The sequence below is a fragment of the Trichosurus vulpecula genome, chromosome 4, assembly GCF_011100635.1.
Source record: "Trichosurus vulpecula isolate mTriVul1 chromosome 4, mTriVul1.pri, whole genome shotgun sequence".
Taxonomy (NCBI): Eukaryota; Metazoa; Chordata; class Mammalia; order Diprotodontia; family Phalangeridae; genus Trichosurus; species Trichosurus vulpecula.
The window spans coordinates 44,143,414-44,162,125 of record NC_050576.1 but is presented as its reverse complement, the minus strand read 5'-3'; the positions used below and the strand labels follow the sequence as shown (position 1 = coordinate 44,162,125).

The 18,712-nt window shown below is 37.7% G+C and overlaps 1 protein-coding gene across 1 annotated transcript in view; it reads right to left on the bottom strand.

Moving 5' to 3' along the window:
• COL24A1 (collagen type XXIV alpha 1 chain) overlaps positions 1-18,712 on the bottom strand; it is a 378,533-nt gene that overhangs the window by 32,873 nt on the left and 326,948 nt on the right. Inside the window, exons 53-57 of the mRNA XM_036755470.1 lie at positions 8,215-8,322; positions 6,090-6,197; positions 5,944-5,997; positions 4,986-5,048; positions 972-1,025 (exon numbers count right to left, since the gene is read on the bottom strand). Of these exons, the coding sequence (XP_036611365.1) occupies positions 972-1,025; positions 4,986-5,048; positions 5,944-5,997; positions 6,090-6,197; positions 8,215-8,322 (387 nt within the window). The remainder of the gene's footprint in view (positions 1-971; positions 1,026-4,985; positions 5,049-5,943; positions 5,998-6,089; positions 6,198-8,214; positions 8,323-18,712) is intronic.

Genomic DNA, 18,712 nt, shown 5'->3' with positions numbered 1-18,712 from the left:
TCCCTCCACTCTCTCTCTTCTCTCTCTGCTTTCTCTATTTATCCCCCATCTCTCTCTCCCCCATCTATCTCTTCTCTGCTCTCTCTACTCCATCTCTTCTCTCTCTTTCTCCCCCATATCTCTCCTCTTTCTTTTCTCTCTTTCTCTCCCATCTCCTTTTCCCCTTCTCTTCTCTTCTCTTTCTCTCTCCTCTCTCTCCCCCATCTCTCTCCTCTCTGTCTGTCTGTCTTTCTCTCTTTCTCTTTCTCTCTCAGCTTACCAGATAAGTAATACCAGTTCACATTTATAAAACATTTTGCTGTTAAAAAACACTTTCCTCACAGCAAACTGGTAAGTCAGACAAGGCAATGTTATTTTCCTTATTTTACAGATGAAGAAACAGGCTCAGACAGATTAAGGGACATGCCTGTGGTCACAGGAATAGTAATTAGTAGAACTGGACTCTAACATTGGTCTTTTGTCAGTCCAATGTTCTTTCAATTACACTGTCCTCTTTTTGCCCTTGACATTTTAAAAAATAACCCAAACTTGTGACATGAAGAATTGAACTAATCCTTGCCAGACAGACTCACTAGGCCTGTGTTATTGTCTTCTAGCTTACTTTTGACTAATCCTAAGCTGTTTCTTCCACCTTACATCAGAAGATGCTCACCCTTCTATGCTTGGCTTTGAGGGAGAAAAGTGTCTTTAATACAGGGAGAAACCCTTCTTTCTACCCAGTTTCAGGAAGAGCTGAACGAATCAGAAGGAGGGCAAGGGGCTTGTTTGGAGAGCAGGCTGCCGACCTCACTATTTATAGGTATTTACTGCATCTCCATCTGTTGTCAGCAGCCAGTCTTGAAAAGGAAAAGCCAACTTCTTTTGATATGATTGTAACAAATTCCAGCCTTATATAAGATGAACCTATTAGCCTGATTACAAGAAAGTCTGATACAGCAAAAGAAGCAGGATATTGGATGAGACAAACTTACAGTTTTGCCTGTTGGACCTATTATGCCTTCTCTACCAAGGGGGCCGGTGTTTCCCTGCAGGAACAAAATGAAAGAGATCATTTTTAATCCAATTATCTATATGACAGAAGTCTCATGACAACCCCTGAGAATTTATTTCTTGCGTAATTATGAAATATATCACTCATATCCTTGGTGGCACTAATGATTGTGGTAGTATTAGGAATATTATGGTATTAGCACAAATTAAGATTGAAGGATCACAGGTTTAGAGCTCGAAGGAACTTTAGAGATGATCTAGTCCAGACCTGTGCCCAACCTGGGGGAGAACCTTCTGAGCTCATATTGATCAGCCACAGTGAGACACGTTGCACATTGACCCTCATTTTGGTCCTCTTCGAGTTGGCTGGTTGGTAGGTTGTTCTTTCTATTTGAAGAGGACCAAAAATGATATCACTACATCAGGGTCAAGGTACAGTATGAAGGACAACAACTACTACTGTAGCCCAAACCATTCATTTTACAGATGAGGAAACTGAGGTCCATAGAAACTAAGTGTTTTGATCAGGGTCACACAGACCGTAAGTAGTAGAGCTGGGATTCAAATCCAGGTCTCTTGACTTCAGGACCATCCATCTTTCCATTCCTTTCTCAAGTAGACATAACAACAGTTTATATTTTGTGAATTACCAATGGCTTACCATATCCTATATGTTGCTATATTCTCCCCACCCCCACCCCAAACACCATATCTATTAAACCTTTGCTCAATCAGGGTGAAGTCCTTTCACACATTAGCAATCATATCAATGCTATATTCAGGATATGATCTAGGAATGCTAGTAGACAAAGAACAGAACAAAGTAAAGCAACATGGTTATGCAGGAAGACAGACAAAGCAATGAATAAGCTCTCTTACAATATGTTGAAGCATTGGAAGTTTCAGTCAGAGAAGGTCAAAGCAATAAATAACAATGGAAATGGGAGTTTTGTACTTCCAGAACATAAATTCCTTCTGAATGAGGTAGGCTTATCCAGGGTAAATATTGTTTTCAAGTTCTTGTTCACATTGTTCTCTTAATTGTCCCTTACTGACATCATGAATCCATGTCTTCTTCTTCCTCTTCTTATATTATAATTATTATATTATTATTAATTATTATTCTTGAGAATTAACAACTTGATTTTTTTGCAACAAACTTTTGAGCTTACAATGTTACATTAGAATATATTTTATATGACTGCAAGTATATTTGATATTCTATGAATCTACAAAACTTCAAACAAATTCCTGAGGGCAGACTTCAAAGTCTGAAGCATCTCATTCCCAGTTATTCAACAGTATATCAAGTAATCTACCAATTACAGATGCAGGATCTTAAAATAAACCTCGTTTGGATATCCGTTAACTCTAGACTATCCATCCTAACAGAAGGAAAGCACTTGGTTTTCTTCCTGCCCCATCTGACTGCTCCTTCTCAGGCTTCTTTGCTGGATTTTCACTTTCGATTTTGCTCAGTAGTGGCAGGTGAACTCCACGTCTCTGTCCCGGGCCTTCTTTTCTCTATATAATGTTTAATTCAGTGTCTTCGACAGCTCCCATGGGTTCAATTATTATCTTTACACAGCTAGCTACCATAACTAGCCCTAGTCTGTCTCATGAGTTCCAGTCCTGTAGAGTGAACATTTCAAACTAGATCGTGCCTCAGAATCAACAAGCCCAAGAGAGAACTCACTGATTTTCTCCTCTTTTCTGGACTTCCCTATTACTGTCAAAAGGGCAGCTGGGTGGCACAGTGGATAGCACATTGGGCCTGGGGTTAAGAAGACCTGAGTTCAAATACAGCCTCGGATGTTTGCTTAACTCAGTAAGTCATTTAAGTCTGTTTGCCTCAGTATCTTCATCTATACAAAGAGTTGGAGAAGAAAATGGCTCTAGCATCTCTGCCAAGAAAGCCCAAATGATGTCACAAAGAGTTGGACACAACTGCACAACAATAAATTGTTGTCAAGGGCACCATGATCCTTCCAGTCACCCAGGCTTACTACCTTAGTGTCATTCTTCATTCCTCACTCACCCATGTAGGTGGTAGAATGGATAGTGTGCTGGGCCAGGAGTCAGCAAGACCCAAGTTCAAATACAACCTCAGACATTAACTGGGTGGCAAATATCTTAATCTACATCTGCTTCTGATTTTCATTCATAAAATGGAGATAAATAATAGCACACGCCTCTCAAGGTTGTTGTGCTTACTTTGCACAAGGCTGGGCACACTGTAGGCACTATATAAACACCAGCTATTATTATGATCATCAACCGACATATTCAATTTCTTGTCAAATCTTTGTTGTTTCTGTCTCCACAACAGCTCCTAAAGAGTCACCTCTCTGTTCACACAACCACCACCCCAGTTCACGCCCTCATCACCCCTCACCTAAACTATTTCAATAACCTCTCAAAGGGCATCCTTCTCTCAACTTCCACAATCTCCAAAGTAATTTTCTTGAAGTGTAGTCTAATCATGTCATCTCCTCCTCAAAAAATGTCCAGCGATTCCCAAGTATCCCTATCAAGGATCAGGTATGAATTCTTTGCTTCAGATTTGAAGCGCATGACAACCTGGACCTATACTATCTTTTCAACCTCTTACACATTGTTCCCCTCCAAACTCTCTCCCCCAACATAGTAGAGGTCTTTCTCCAGAACTCCTGAAGGGGTATCGATAGAACACATAGGCTATCCACCAATGTTGTGCCTTCTAAGCTCTTATCATCTGTTAAAATGACTTAATGTATCCTGGGCCATCATCAGTCATCTTGACTTTTGTCTGGAGGAGAGAGTGAGGCTGAGGACTTTTGCATGTCTCTGCCTCACTTAAATCCAATTCATGAGAAAGTCAACAAGTCTATGATCCAGCCAGCCTGGATAACTTGTGGTTCTGTACATGGACAAGCCTTTTCTCCTCCTTGTCCCTTTGTACTGATTGTGTCATGCCTGGAGTCCTCACCCTCTTCAGTCAAACTCCTTGAGGATGACTGTTTTACCTTCATGTTCCTCAGTGCCTAGCTCAGTGCCTGGAACTAGTAGGCACTTAATAATAATGAATAAATGGAATGGATGACAAATAGCTGTGTAACCTTGGGCAAATTGCTTAACCTCTCCTGGCCTCAGTTTCTCTACCTGTCAAACAAAGGGCGCAAACTACGTGATCTCTAAGGTACATTCTAGCTCTAAAATTTGATGAAACTATGAAAGCCCCCTGTGTCTTTTCAACTTCAAACTTCCTTTTTGAACTTCTTGGTGAACACCTTCTTTAAAAATTTATATTTTAAAAGTCTTTTTGGTTCCTGCTGGTTTTCAGGAGGTTCAGCAAGAATAGAAATAAAAATGTTACTGGAATACAATTAGTGGAATGGGTAACATGAACAAGGACTTGACAATATTTGCTACAGAACCTACCTGTAGATTGTCCAGCTTGGGATAAAAAGGAGTGACTGTACTTTTAAAAAAATATTGCTTAGTTGTATCCTACTCTTTGTCACCCCATTTGGGGTTATCTTTGCAGAGATCCTAGAGTGGTTAGACATTTCCTTCTCCAGCTCATTTTACAGATGAGGAAACTGAGGCAAGTGGGGTTAAATGACTTGCCCAAGGTCACATAGCTAGTAAGTGTCTGAGGCTGGATTTGAACTCACAAAGATGGATGAGTCTTCCTGATTTCAAATCCAGTGCTCTATTCACTGATCCATCTAGCTGCCTTAAGGAAGTATCCTTAAGTTATTCCCATAACTCTTAACATATAACAAAAACAAGTCATCAGTGTATACCCAGAGGAGTGATAGAATCTACTACTATTTTTCCTTAAAAATTAAGTGTTCAGGAAAAGAAAGAAAGCTAAAAAAGAATCGGTTTGCTAAGTCATATATTTTAGTGTTGCAAAATGAGCTTTATGATTAGTAACATGGAATCTATAGTAAATGAAAACCCCCAACAGGTTTTTTTTCCAATTAAGTAGAATTTAATTTTATACTTACTATTTGGCCAACAGGACCTTTAGGGCCTAGGATTCCAACCATGCCAACATCTCCTTCAGGCCCCTAGAAATACATTTAAAAACAGAAAAAGCCTTATCTGTATATGAACATTTAACAAATGAAAGAGATTCACATTAATCTATGAAGAAGTAATTCTCCAAAAATGGAACATGAGGGAACAATAGAAAACTAAATAATTACTACGAGGCTCATTGAGATGCACTGAAAAACAAAAATCATTTCAACAAAATATGTGGCCATTATTTCTCATAAAACACACCTTAAAATGGTTTAAACAATATCTGATGAAATCCTTAGAATAAATTTTGGAGAATATGAAATGTGAAGAATTTTTAAAAAGGATACACCTATGCACAGTGCCTGGCATAAAATGGCTACCACATAAATGCTTCTTGACTATGCACCTTTTAAAAATGGTACCACATATGTATCGTGTATGTATCTATGAATGTGTAATGCATATGCTTCAGTACTTGAAGGAGCCCTGATTTCCTTGGCATTGACGCTTCTTCCACTCATTCAGAAGGCATCTACTTTATGAGTTAGTGATAACTCACATTTGTTTATTATTTTCATCAAAACCATCCTGTGAGGTTGGCAGTGCAATGTTATCATCATGTCTATTTTGCAAATGAGTAATTAGCTAAATTAGTTGTCCAGGATCACACAGCTATTAAGTGTCTGAATTTGGATTTGAACTCAGGTCTTTCTAGCTCCAAGTTCAGTATCCAGGATACTACTTAGATGTCCTAAGGCATCATCTTGGATGACGTACATATTTTTCATTGTACCAATATGCACATATGTATAAATATGCATAAATATATGTATAAATATATGAATACATCAAATATTACTAAAATAGGAATAGATGTTGACATTTGAATATCTTTTTTTTCTAGATAGATCAAAGCTAGTAGAAAATATGTAAACCTACTTTTGGACCTGGGAATCCTTGGAAACCCATCAAACCTTGGTCACCGTGGTCCCCCTGCAATATGAATAGAGATGATGGTGATTATTCCACACTGATGATCTGCTTGTTAGAATGTACATGTGGCATGCTTCCTTGTTGGCACATACAGACTGCCCTTTCATCCCATGATCTCCATGTGCTCCTTGATCGCCTTGCATTCCAGGGTGACCTCTTTTACCTGGCTTCCCAGGATGACCTGGTAGCCCTTGCTCGCCCTGTGGACAAACAGAGAGCTATCATTATCTCTGAAGCAGAATGTTGGAATCCATTACCAGATGAACCATGTTAGCCAAGGAACTCTACTTTGAGAGCTCCAATCATAATGTGTATGTATGTGTGTGTGTGTGTGTGTGTGTGTGTGTGTGTGTGTGTGTGTATGATCTCCTCCTTGATGTTTTTTTTCCTTTTTTGCCCCAAATACAGATGAAAGCAAAGGAGAGTGGTTAGGAGAGATAATTAGATAGTATGACTGTGGGTATGGGAGAGAGGATTGCTTGTCTGAATAGAAGAAGAGTTTGTGCAGAGGTTGTGACATACAAGCCCTAATTCTATTCTTTGATTCATTCTGCAGTTCATTTGACAAACATCTATTAAGAGCCTACTATTGTGCAGAGCACTATTAGGTACTGGGGAATGTACAAGATTGAGATAACATGGTTTCTCCTCTATGGGAGCTCATGGTCTGTTAGGTAGATAAGACACAGAGATAACTATAACACATAATACTGTAGTATTGACATTGCCTTCATCTCTTCCCAATTGCCTTCTTGGGTCCCTGGGAGGCTCCCAGAATCCCTTAGAAGTTCTGATTGTCTAGGCTTACCAATCAGTGAACCCTCCCTTCTCTCCCCTATCCCCGCCACCAAAAAAAGAAAGAATGGGCCTGGGGTAGTTTCCTAATTTGCCACTCCATACACTCAGCTTTGTAAGTTGGGAACAATAGCACAGTGATGGAATACATGTTTCCCAAGGCTTCTCTGCTATAAATTGTTTCTTTGTTCTTTATTCTTTTCTCTTTAATGCTATTCTTATCCTTTGAACAATTTTACAAAAACCTAACTGCTCCCAACATGAGTGAGACATTTTAGAAATTGGAGTTCTGGTAAGGGTAGTCAAAATGAAGATGGTGGTTGGGCTGGGCCAAAGGCTCTCAAAGTCACAAAGATTTCTGCTTAGTCTACAAGTCAGAGACATAACATTAGGACCTAAGATCAACTACTGCTGGGCAGCACTGAAAAGGAGCCTCTAAAAAAATTCTTGCACATGCCTTGGCAGACTTCCTTTTTCTAACTTTCCCAGCTGCCTTGAGTTTCAGGGCAATTGGAAGTTTAGGAGCGAAGGACTCAGGAGAGGGCTTGAAGTGGTAGCAAGGGAGTGTTGTCACCGTTTTGTCATTACACACATGATTCAGAAGGCTTGGTAGAGGAGTGCAGGCAGAGTTAACTTTGCATTAAGACAATCTGTATACTTTCATGAGGTAGCTCCAGATATGGGGCAGAAACCTCCATTTCTGGGCTAGTTGTAGTCTGGGCTTGTTACTCCTAGAAGAGCCCACTGTTAATGAACTACAACCCACTTGAGAGGTACATGGTAATTCAAGAGGAGACTTTGACCTTAACTCTAGGAAATTATGCACGCTGCTTCCCCTGTTACTCATTTGTTGCTTCTTAGGTTCAACCTTTAAAGGACAAGATATGTTCCCAGGAAGCAGATGGGAGCAATAATTGAGGTCTAAAAATAAGGTTTTCCCTATCTTTGACAAGAAAGTAAATAGCAAGGAGGAAAGAGGATTATAAGAATAAAGCAAAACAGAAGGTCCAGGAACATAGTCACAGAGAATCAGAGTTGGAATGGATCTTAAAGACTGTCTAATCAAAATGGTCCCATATAGGTACTCACTCTATAGCATCCAACAAACAGAGATACAGATCTCCATCTGGTGAGCCCACTACTACCTTCCCAGGTATCCCACTTCCTGATAAGCTCTGGTTATTAGGGAATGGAGGAAAATATTTCCAACCTTCAGTTAATGGGGTTGTTCTATTGAACTGCTTCACAGGAGAATTAGTGAATCCCTTCTGATTAGCAGTTGTGGGATGCATATCGTATGCTAAGGGATTCATCTACTATCCCTTTTCTTGTGTTAATTTTATTAACAGTTTACCACCTCTTCATGTAACTGTTAATAATAATCAACTCATTTCTTCAAATAGAGCCAGATCCCTAAGTTACCTTTGGTCCTGGAACCCCTGGGGCTCCTGGCATGCCTGATGAGCCTTTTGTTCCTCGAGCTCCTGGAGACCCAGTTATTCCTATTCTTCCAGTGTTACCTTTGATACCCTAAACAGAAAATAGTAAATAATGGAAACTATGAGAATCTCTGTTAGAGAGGACCTGGTCTTCCAGCTTTAGGAAATGCTAGAAGGCCTAGTTCCCCAAAATACTACTCCCCGAAGTGTCACCTAGATATTTAATCCTGAGAAAAAATAAACCAGACAGTGTTATAAGTTGTAGGGGACTTATTCCAGCCCCTTCATTTTACAAACAAAGAAACTGAGATATGGAGAGGTTGCTTACAATCATAGCTAGTCAGTGGCAGAGGTGGACTAAGAGCTTAAGTCTCTTGACTATGAGACCAGTGGCATGCACAGGGATTGACAGTTAAACCTTAGTTTTTTTCTGAGAAATCTTACTGCTTGAGACAGGGGAAAGGACCAAATGACCTCTTTTGATCCTGTTCAATTTGCTTTATTTCATAAAAACCACTTTTATTCTACACCCAGACATAATTTTGCAAAACTAGACAATATAAGGAAATCTATTTAGAGAGACTCTGAAAAGATCAGAAAAGGATTTACTGGAAATGTAATTTAACCCTATGCAGAGAGTTCACACGCATCCTGCATCTGACGGCAAAGTGAACACATCCTTCTTGGACTGTGAGCCACTTTAAAAAAATGCGAATTCATAGGGCATCACAATTCTAATGATAACTTCGATCTCCCAAATCTCGAAAAGTAAATTGATCTTTCCAGGAATTTATGGGGCAAAAGCATTGTAGATAAATACAATGTCTGCATTTAAGTACCTGAAGCCCAGGTCTCTGGGAGACATAATGGACAGAAGGTTGGTCTTAGAGTCAGAAAGACTTGAGTTCAAATCCTGCCTTGGGTATAAATTGGGGGTGTGATCCTGAGCAAATCACCTAAACTCTCAATGTGCCCCAGGCAATTTTAAAAGTCCAAGTTGCCTAATAGTTGTTGATTTTTGTTGGTAGAATAAGCTTCTTTCCTGGCAGTTCCCCATACCAATAAAATCACAATTTGTACAAAGGCAAAATAAAACAAAATAAAACCATGTTATTAGGAAGGCATACTCTCAAATGACCCCAGTTAGAAAAAAAGGGGGTGAAGGTATAAAAATAAAACACTGTAGCTACACAGAAAGCTCTCTCGTGATTCAGAATGATCTCAGAATAATCTGAGAAAATCTAATCACAACAGAAAAAAAATCTAAAACTTTTTGTAGTATGAGGAGAAGAAAAAGACTGGTCCCCTGAATGGGAAAGGTAGTATAACACCAAAAGATGATAGAGAGAAAGCTTGACTGCTAAATTTTCTCTTTTACTTGTGTACCCAAAGTTTAAAAGACAAGAGAGCACCTGGATGTTTCAAAGAAGGTCAAATTTCTATTTCTAGATGATTTCTATTTCGCTCCTGAAAAAAACAAACTGTTGTTATTGTTCAGTCATGCCTGACTCTTCATGAGCCCATTTGGAGTTTTCTTAGCAAAGACACTGCAGTGATTTGCCATTTCCTTTTCCAGCTCATTTTACAGATGAGGAAACTGAGGCAAATAGGGTGAAGTGTCTTGTCCAGAGTCACACAGCTAGTAAGTATCTTAAAATGGATTTGAACTCAGGTCTTCCTGATGCTAGTCCTGGAACTCTATCCACTGTGCCACCTAGCTGCCTAACAACCTAGAAATGTGATTATCAAATTGCTATCAGTGATCTCTTAGGAACCATAGAGAATAGGAAAGTTTCAGAAAAGTGAAGGTAAGGATTTTGTTCTAATTTTCCACTTAGAGAAGAATAATCAGGAAAGCAAGAGAATTCAAACTGTTCCACATGGGGACTGGCTGAAAGAATTAGTGATGTTAGCCAGCACAAGTGAAGAATTAGGGTGGATAAGATTAGTCTTCAAACATGGAGAGGGCTGTCCTATGCAAAAGGAATTAGATTGATTATGTGTAGCTCCAGAAGGAGGAATTAGGACTGATGGGGTTATGGTTACAGGAAAGCAGATTCTGGCTCAGAATCAGGAAGAATTTTTCAATGATGAGAGCTGTTCAGAAAGGAAATGGACTTCTTTGTACGGTAGTCAATTCCCTGTCACTGGAAGTATTAATGCAGATATTAAATGACCTCATGCCATGTAGTTATTGTAAAGGGGATTCTAATATGGGTGGCTGGTTGAAACAAATGACTTCTAAGATTTAATCCTGAAATTGTACAATCTCATTTACAATTTAAAATATTACTCTTGTCAAAATATAGTTTATGACATTAATAGCATATGAATATACCATCTTTAGCAGCATTACTGCTACATCTTTCTAGCAATGCTGAAATCAATGGGAAATTTTCCTGGGTAAGAAATATGACTGATTCCTAAGGAGTATTTTTGTTTTGGAAACTCTCCCAAAATTTGTTTGGCATCTATAGCTTTCACAGCACCCAAGCCATGGCCCAACTTACCAGAAGGCACCTATCATGAGGGGGACAGTGCAAGGTCAAGGTGAAATATATCTCTGCCTATTCAGCACACCCCCAAATTGCTTTATATTCTGATGAAATTTAAGTCTCAGATTATAACAGAGTATTACTACTTCTACTTATTTAGCTCAGGTCTTTCTGTGAATATGTATTCGTTAGTGTTTTGTGTTTAGCACTTAATAAACTAGCATTTATATAATGTTTTAAGGCTTACAGAGTGCTTTGCATAGGTTATCTTATTTGATCCTCACAAAATCTTGTGAATTAGGTGCTATTATTATCCCCATCTTACAGATGAGGAAATTAAAGTTGAGAGAACTTAACTGACTTGCCCAAGGTCCCACAGTAAAGTGTCCAAGGCAGGATGTGAACTCAGGTGTTCCTGACTACAAATTGAATACTCTATCCATTATGCCACCTAATTAACTCTAATAGTGAAAATAATAATAATAAAGTTATAGCTATCTTTATGGAGTGCTTTAAGGTTTAAAAAGCATATATACATACATACATATATATGTATGTATCACATCTCATTTTCTCCTCAAAACAACCCTGGGAAGTTATCCTCATTTCACAAATGAGGAAAGTGAGGTAGATAGAAACTGAGACAGATTGTCCAGGTCGCATAATTAGTAAATGTTTGAGGTCATATTTGAACTCAAGTCTTCTTGACTCCATGTCTAGCACTCAATCCATTGTGCAACCTAGCTATGTTTCTCTTGTGTAGGAAATAACCACCTCTCTACTCTCCTTTGGGGAAGACCCTAGACATGAGTCAAAAAGTTTTAGGTAAATTGTCCCTGAGGTGCTGAGTGGGGGATATAATGAACTGAAGAGAGTGACCAAAAGCAATCTAACCCTTCCTCATTAGAGGCCAAGTTCCTTCCAGGAATGAGCATGGTCTGAACCTTGTATGTTGGTCTAGAGCAGATGAACCCCAGAGTTGAAAGAAAATATATGTAGAGAACTGGCTTCTTAGGACCAGTGTATTGATATTGTTAGATATCAGTTCCTTGCTCTGTGCTAAGGATTGGAGATGAAAAAAGAAAGGCAGTCCCAGACCTTAAGAAGTTTATATTCCTTATTTTTTTAAAAAGAAATTTATATTCTAATAGTAGCAGATGACACATTTGGGGAGTGGTCACCAGGCAGGCGTGCTCTGATCTGGAAGTCAGTCGAACCATAGGACAATTCACTGACATATCCTTTCCAGAAGTAATGGTCATTAGATACATGATTTATTTTTTTTAAATCATGAATTTAACAAATCAGTTGAGCAATAAGTATTTATCAATTGCCTATGATATGCTAGGCACAAACCTGATCATTTCTATTTACAAAGAGGAACGAAAAAGAATTGTATAAGAAATTGCAAAACTCTATTATGTACATAAGTTAACATATGGAAAGTGTTTTGTGAACCTTAAAGAGCTAACTAAATTCTAAGTTTCATCATCAACATTTGTTATTATTATTAGAATTCTTATACAGCTTTTACAAAGTATATAATAAATTATCACAGTAATTCCTATATTGTCCTGTTTGTCTATATCCCTCCGAAATTCCTTCTTTTTTCTTGATTTATTCTTGTTTCACTGATGCAATTTTTTCTTTCCTAAATAACTCTTAATAGCCCCTTTCTTCTATAAATCTTCCCCCCAGCCAATAAATATCTTCTCTTATTACAAATAAATATAATCATATGAAAGATATCCACACATTGACCATGTCAGAAAATGTAAATCTCGTTCTGACCCTCTAATTCACCAGCTCACTGTCAAGAGACAGGAAGCAGAATTCATGATCAGACTTCTGCTTGTTTATTACATTGATCAGAGCTCTTCTATCTTTCAGAATTGCATTCTCTTACAGTTTTTAGAACTATATAGATTGTTTTCCTGGTTCTATTTACTCTGACTCAGGTAAATAAGTTTTCCTAGCTTTCTCTGAATCTGTGCTTAGGCAGCTGCTCAGTGGCACAATGGATAGAACTCTAGGCCTGCATTCAAGAACAGTTGAGTTCAAATTTGACTTCGAAAAGGTGACCTTGAGCAGGTTACTTAACCTCTGTTTGTTTCTTCTACTGCAAATGGGGATAATAGTAGCACCTCTTCCCACAGTTGTTGTAAGGCTCAAATGAGATAATATTTGCAAAGTGCTTAGCACAGAATCTTACACTTATACTTATATGAATACTTATTAATAATATGAATATTCATATTTATTTATTTGCTCAGCTAGTTCCCATTTTTTTTTTTAAATTCTGGACTTAACACTAAATCAAGCAAATATTTCCCTATTGAAATAAGACAGAGGAGGAGGGTTATACATGACACCTTTTAAATACAGTTTGCTTTTCCTTATAAGCATATAATAATTTCAACCTGTTAACTTTCACAGCTGTTCTACTTGTCTATTTCATTTTAGCTTTTATTTTGTTCCTTTCTGTAGAAATTTTTAAGTGTCCAGTTCATTGACCTGTTCTTTTTCTCTTTTATTAATAAAAGTTTTTAGATTCAAAATTTTCCCTAAAGATTGCTGCATCCCAAGAGTTTTGGTATGTTGTCTCATTGTAATTTTAAATGAAATTATGTATTGTTTCTACAATTTGTTCTTTGACTCATCAATTCTTTAAGATTAAATTTTATGGTCTCTATTAAAGTTTGAATTCTTCCTTTAAGTGCCCATTTAAAAGATAATTTTTATTGCATTGTGGTCACTGAAGACTGAGTTTAATATTTCTGTTTCTCTCAATTTGTTTACGAGGTCTATATGTTACAGCGTATGACACCTTTTTGTAAAGCTACTATGCAAAGCTCAGAAATATACATATTCTTTTCAATTCCTATTTCATAACTGCTAGAGATCTATCATGTCTATATTTTACAAAAACTATTTTTAGGTCCACAATTCATTATTTATATTTTTGTTAATTTGTTTAGTTCTGAAGGGGATATGTCAATGTCTCCAACTATTATATTGTCAATTTTTCCTTGTAATTTGACTTTTAGCTGCTTGGATGGTTATGCCATTTAGTAAATATATGTTAAGGATGGATATTATTTCATATCTATGTTGCCTTTAAATGATGTAGTTAATTGCTTATCTCTTTGAAATATGTAATTTTTTTACCATTGTCTTATGCTAGGTCATGATTGCTACCCCTACTTTTTTTTAATGTCCCTGAAGCATTATAGAGGCGTAATAAATTATGCTCCAATCCATTATTTTAGCTGTGTGAACCATTAGGTTTCATTTCTTGTATATAAAACATTGTTAAATTCTATTTTCTAATTCATTCCACTGCCTGTCATTTTAGGGGGGTGGGGCCAATATCATTCAAATTCACACAGTTAATTGTGATTTTTTATCTATCACCATGTCTTACATGTTTTTTCTATCTTTTTCCCTTCCCCTCTTTGCAAAGAAGAAAGAGGTGTAGAAAGAAGGAATCGGATCGATTCTAGTGTTTCATAATGGAAGTAATCTGTTGTCATTCTTCTGTTCTTTGTTTCTTCATCAAACTCAGACTCTGATCTCTAATATTTATACTTTGTTTATGTCTTTTGGCCCCTCCTTTGTGATCTATCCCCTGAAACTGACATTTCTTTTGTTTTTGAGTATTTCCTTCCTGTATTTGGCCTCCCTCTTAAACACTCCCAGTGTGTGTGTGTGTGTGTGTGTGTGTGTGTGCCTGCTATTATCATCACCATTCAGCCCAATAAATGTTCCAAAACATTTGCTACTAAAGTTAGTTTCTCACTAATGAGGGAAAATTGAGGAAAAGTCGCCAAGTATTAACAAAAATCACACAATGTCATATGCAACAAAGAACAAACATTTCTCAAGAACAAGCTATTAGGATGCACACCCTAGTACTGCTTAGCACAAAGCCTTGCCAACTGTAGTCACTTAATAAATGTTCATTGGAACATTATTGTTTCCTTCGGACTCTTTCCAATAAGTATTTTGTATTTATAAACATCTAGTGATGCCTTTATAAAGTATGAATACCTTTCTCTGATAGAATTAAAGGGGAAAACCACTGGACAAGCACAAATTAGATACAACTTCACAGGACTTTAAAAAAACAAAGTCCTGGGTGAATTCAGCCATTTATGAGTATGCACACTGCATGGGGAAGAGTCCACTTCAGGGATGGAGTAATGGAATTTCTCTCTCCTTCCCTATCTCTCTCTCCCCTTGTCTCCCATTAATCATATAACTTTGAAGGAGATATACTTAACATTAAATGTAGCAGGAATACACATACTACCAAATGACACAGACGCAGAGATATAGTCACTCAAAGAAGTAAGTAGCTTTCAGTAGCAGCATCTATGATGGAGCATATGTGAATTCACGAGAGAGCAAACCTTGGTAATCGAAAGTTAGGTTGTGAAGAAAAGCAGACTGTGGGGAGCCTAGATGAGTGATATGCCCAATAGAGGTTTCTGTGCCCATGGTGAAGCTATGTCTAGAATTTACAAAGAGATCAAGGACTTTGGAACACTGTGGCACAGATCCAAGGTGCCTCAGTGCTCCCTATATGTCTATCACCATTGTACTTTAAGACTGGCACCATTCTTTCCACAAATACTTGGTGTATTTGTGGGAAAACATACCCCGATTTGTGCAAGGAAATGTTTTACAGCTACTTACCATGCCATCTTAGTAAATCAATGCCTTTGTTAAGAACAAATTCTGTCTATTGACTCATTGTTAATGAAAAGCACATTGGTGAGCATTCATGAGCTAGTGTTAGAAGTGAGTGCTCATAGGGTATTCCCCCTCCCTCACTAATAGTGCAGGGCACTCTTAATATATATTTTAGTATGTTGTGAACCAGTCAGTCATAAAAGTGGTCCTTTGCTTCCCTTACCTCAGGCAAGTGAAAATTTATACCTGATAAGTAGTAAAGCACGCTCATTTTATTTATTTTATTGGAGGCAAATTCCCTTGGGGACAGACTGATTTGAAAAAAATGTGGGTGAGTAAATATTTGGTGCTTATTTGCAAAGCAATATTTTATGTAAATAGAGCAGTTATGACATTTTTGGAATTCCCCTTTCTTTCCTTCCTCTTTCAATAATCACAAATATTCAATAGCCAAATGTTGCAACTGAAACATATCCAATGACATCCAAATCAAGGCTGGTAGCATTCCTGAGTCCAGGTGGGGATATTGTAGGATTATAAGGCTCTGGAGTTGGATCCAGGGGAATCTAGAGATGGAGGAAGATGTAGTTGAAATGTTAACCAACAGTATGGTGTTTGTTGTTAGTTGGAGTTGGGGATGAAGAGTGCAGTGTTTGGAGGTGGTCCGAGGGATAAGGTCAAGAGACCTGAGTGAATACAAAATGCTGGAGCAACTGAGTCCAGTTCTATCTGTAAAATAATGGGCATTTTCTTACTTTTGCTTATGGGAGGGACACTGATAACTTTGCTTTGCAGCTCAGCTTCATACAAGTTTGTTTGGATTGGTTTGTGGAATCAGTCTATCCTTGATTGTCGAAGTTTATGCCCCAAATGCCTAAGTCCCAAATTCTGTTTAGTTCAACCCAAGGTTTCAGTAGAATTTTGGGATGGGACCTTAGTGCCTTAAGAAAGATGCAGGTAGAAATGCTGACCCAGTCTGCCTATCCCTTGATAGGATGTCCAGGCAGCAGGCAACAATGAGGCTTCTGGCCAATTCTGTCACACAACAAAGAGGATCTGCTCAGGAACAAGTTATGCCAGAATCCTGAAAACTAACCTTTTACCCATTCTTAGTGAACTCTAATATTGCAACAGTCACTTTTTATTACTCCATTATAATTTTTTTTCTCTCTCTCTCTCATTGGAACAACAGGGATACATCTGAAACTCTGTGAAACCTACACACTAGGCAGAGAAATTTGCTGCTACAACATTAGGCACAATTTGGAACACTTATAAAATGTGATATAGTCAGGTCTTAATTACCATAGAATCTCAAAATTGGCAGTAATTCCTTGAGGTTATCTAGCCCATATCTTGTTCATTGTTAGGATGTGCTCACACTGATCTGATAACAATTGCTTGCCCTTTTCTTAAAGAAAATCCTTGTCTATAACTCATAAGATCTGTTTCTAATTTTTATAATATGATACTGGCACATAATAATAGCATTCCATCCATTTCATGAATATATGTTATTATTTTTTTTTTTTTTGCTTTACTGGTAGCAACATCTGAGAGAAGGATTCTAACAGGTAGAGGACTGCTATTTCTGATTCACTCTGTACCACTCACTCTATTGTATTCTCTGTCAAGCTGGGTATCATGACAGTTTTGAGTTGGATCAGACAACCCTATGTTTTCACATCTATTCCTAAATTCCTAGAAATAGTTACAAATCACTGGCTGGGGGAAGCTCACTCAATCAGTGGTATCACAACTGCCCAATTGGTTGACATTTCAGATGTCAAGTCAGGTCTTTTACAGTTACCTTAGTAGTCTAGGACCACAACCATGGTACTCAGTATCATGGCTGCCATTCCTCAATTTTACCATTATCTTTCCTTTAGAAAATGGGTGGTGGGTCAGGCTTTGAAGGGATTATTATTTTTGTTATCAATATCACCATTATCATGTTCTTATTTTTTCAATGGGGTTCAGATAGGAAAGGTATAGGAACAAGTTTCTTCTATAGTTAATTTTCTACAGATTATTGCACACATGGATGAAATAATGGCTTTTTGTAATTGAATCAAAACAGTACGATAGATGTTCATCCTCTGTAGACTTTGGGAAACCAGTTTTGGTGCAACTCTACTAGCAGACAGGACAAGAGGGATGTTCGCATACTATTTCGAGTTCCTTTGTGAGATCTCCATATTTTGAAACCTTTTATTCCATGTAGCTTGGACCTTGTGAGTATTTGATATGGTAACCTCTATTAAAAAACATCATTATTAAATATGTTGATTAGGGTCAAGCTACTAGCAATAGAAGAAGAATTAAAATTCAGTTTTCTTAACCTCCTAGCACCTATATTTTTTCTGCTTCACCAGATACTGAAATTCCCACAAATTTGCTTATTAATGAAAATAGCATGATCTTAAAGTTAGAAACTTTTTCTTGATTTTTCACCCCAATTTCCATATTTTTCATTTCCTCCTTCCCTATTTTCAGTGGAAACAGAAGAGCTATTCACTGCCATTCATATAATAATTCATGTTTAATTGGGAAAAAGGGCAACATGAGTCCTTGAAAACCACGGGTAAAACTAAACTACCATTTCAGCCAATACTTTTATCTGCCTCCCTAGCCAAAGTTTTCATCCCACTGAGGAGACAGATTGATTGATTTGAGGCTATTTTTCTCTGGAAGAGGTTCTAATGAACAGAGAAACAGCCAAAACATAAACTAAAGGAGGCAAATGGACAAAAAAGTCTGGATTATCCATAACCAGTTAATCAGCCCCTGGATAATCAAGAGTTGACTAAATTTATGTAACACACATTTTGCCAAAGTAAACATGTTTCATTTCCAAATTTTCTCCTAAGAAAAAGACTACATTACAAATAAAAACTACATGCAAATAAAAGTTGCTTGATTCCATCTCATGGGCCAGAGGACACACACAACCCAGCTGGGATGCAGGGTTTCTTGTGTTCACAATGTGGGCTTGCTTGGTGGTCCTGCTGTTTCCTGTTCACAGGGTGCCAAGTTTGAACAGGCCGAGGCTGGTTTTTTTCACTCATCATGGACGTAAACCCCAAATGAAACCCTCAAGATTTTCAGTGTCTCTTTTTGGACGAACATCACAACCTAGACAACACTTAAGTTTCTAGCCTGCAAAAAAGAGTCTCAACTTATCGTAAAGAGTTAACTTTCTTTCCTTTCCCCAACAAAAAATGTTTTATTATTCACAGCAATAAAAACCTGGTAAGCCTTCATTTTAGATGATGAATGGATTTATGATCT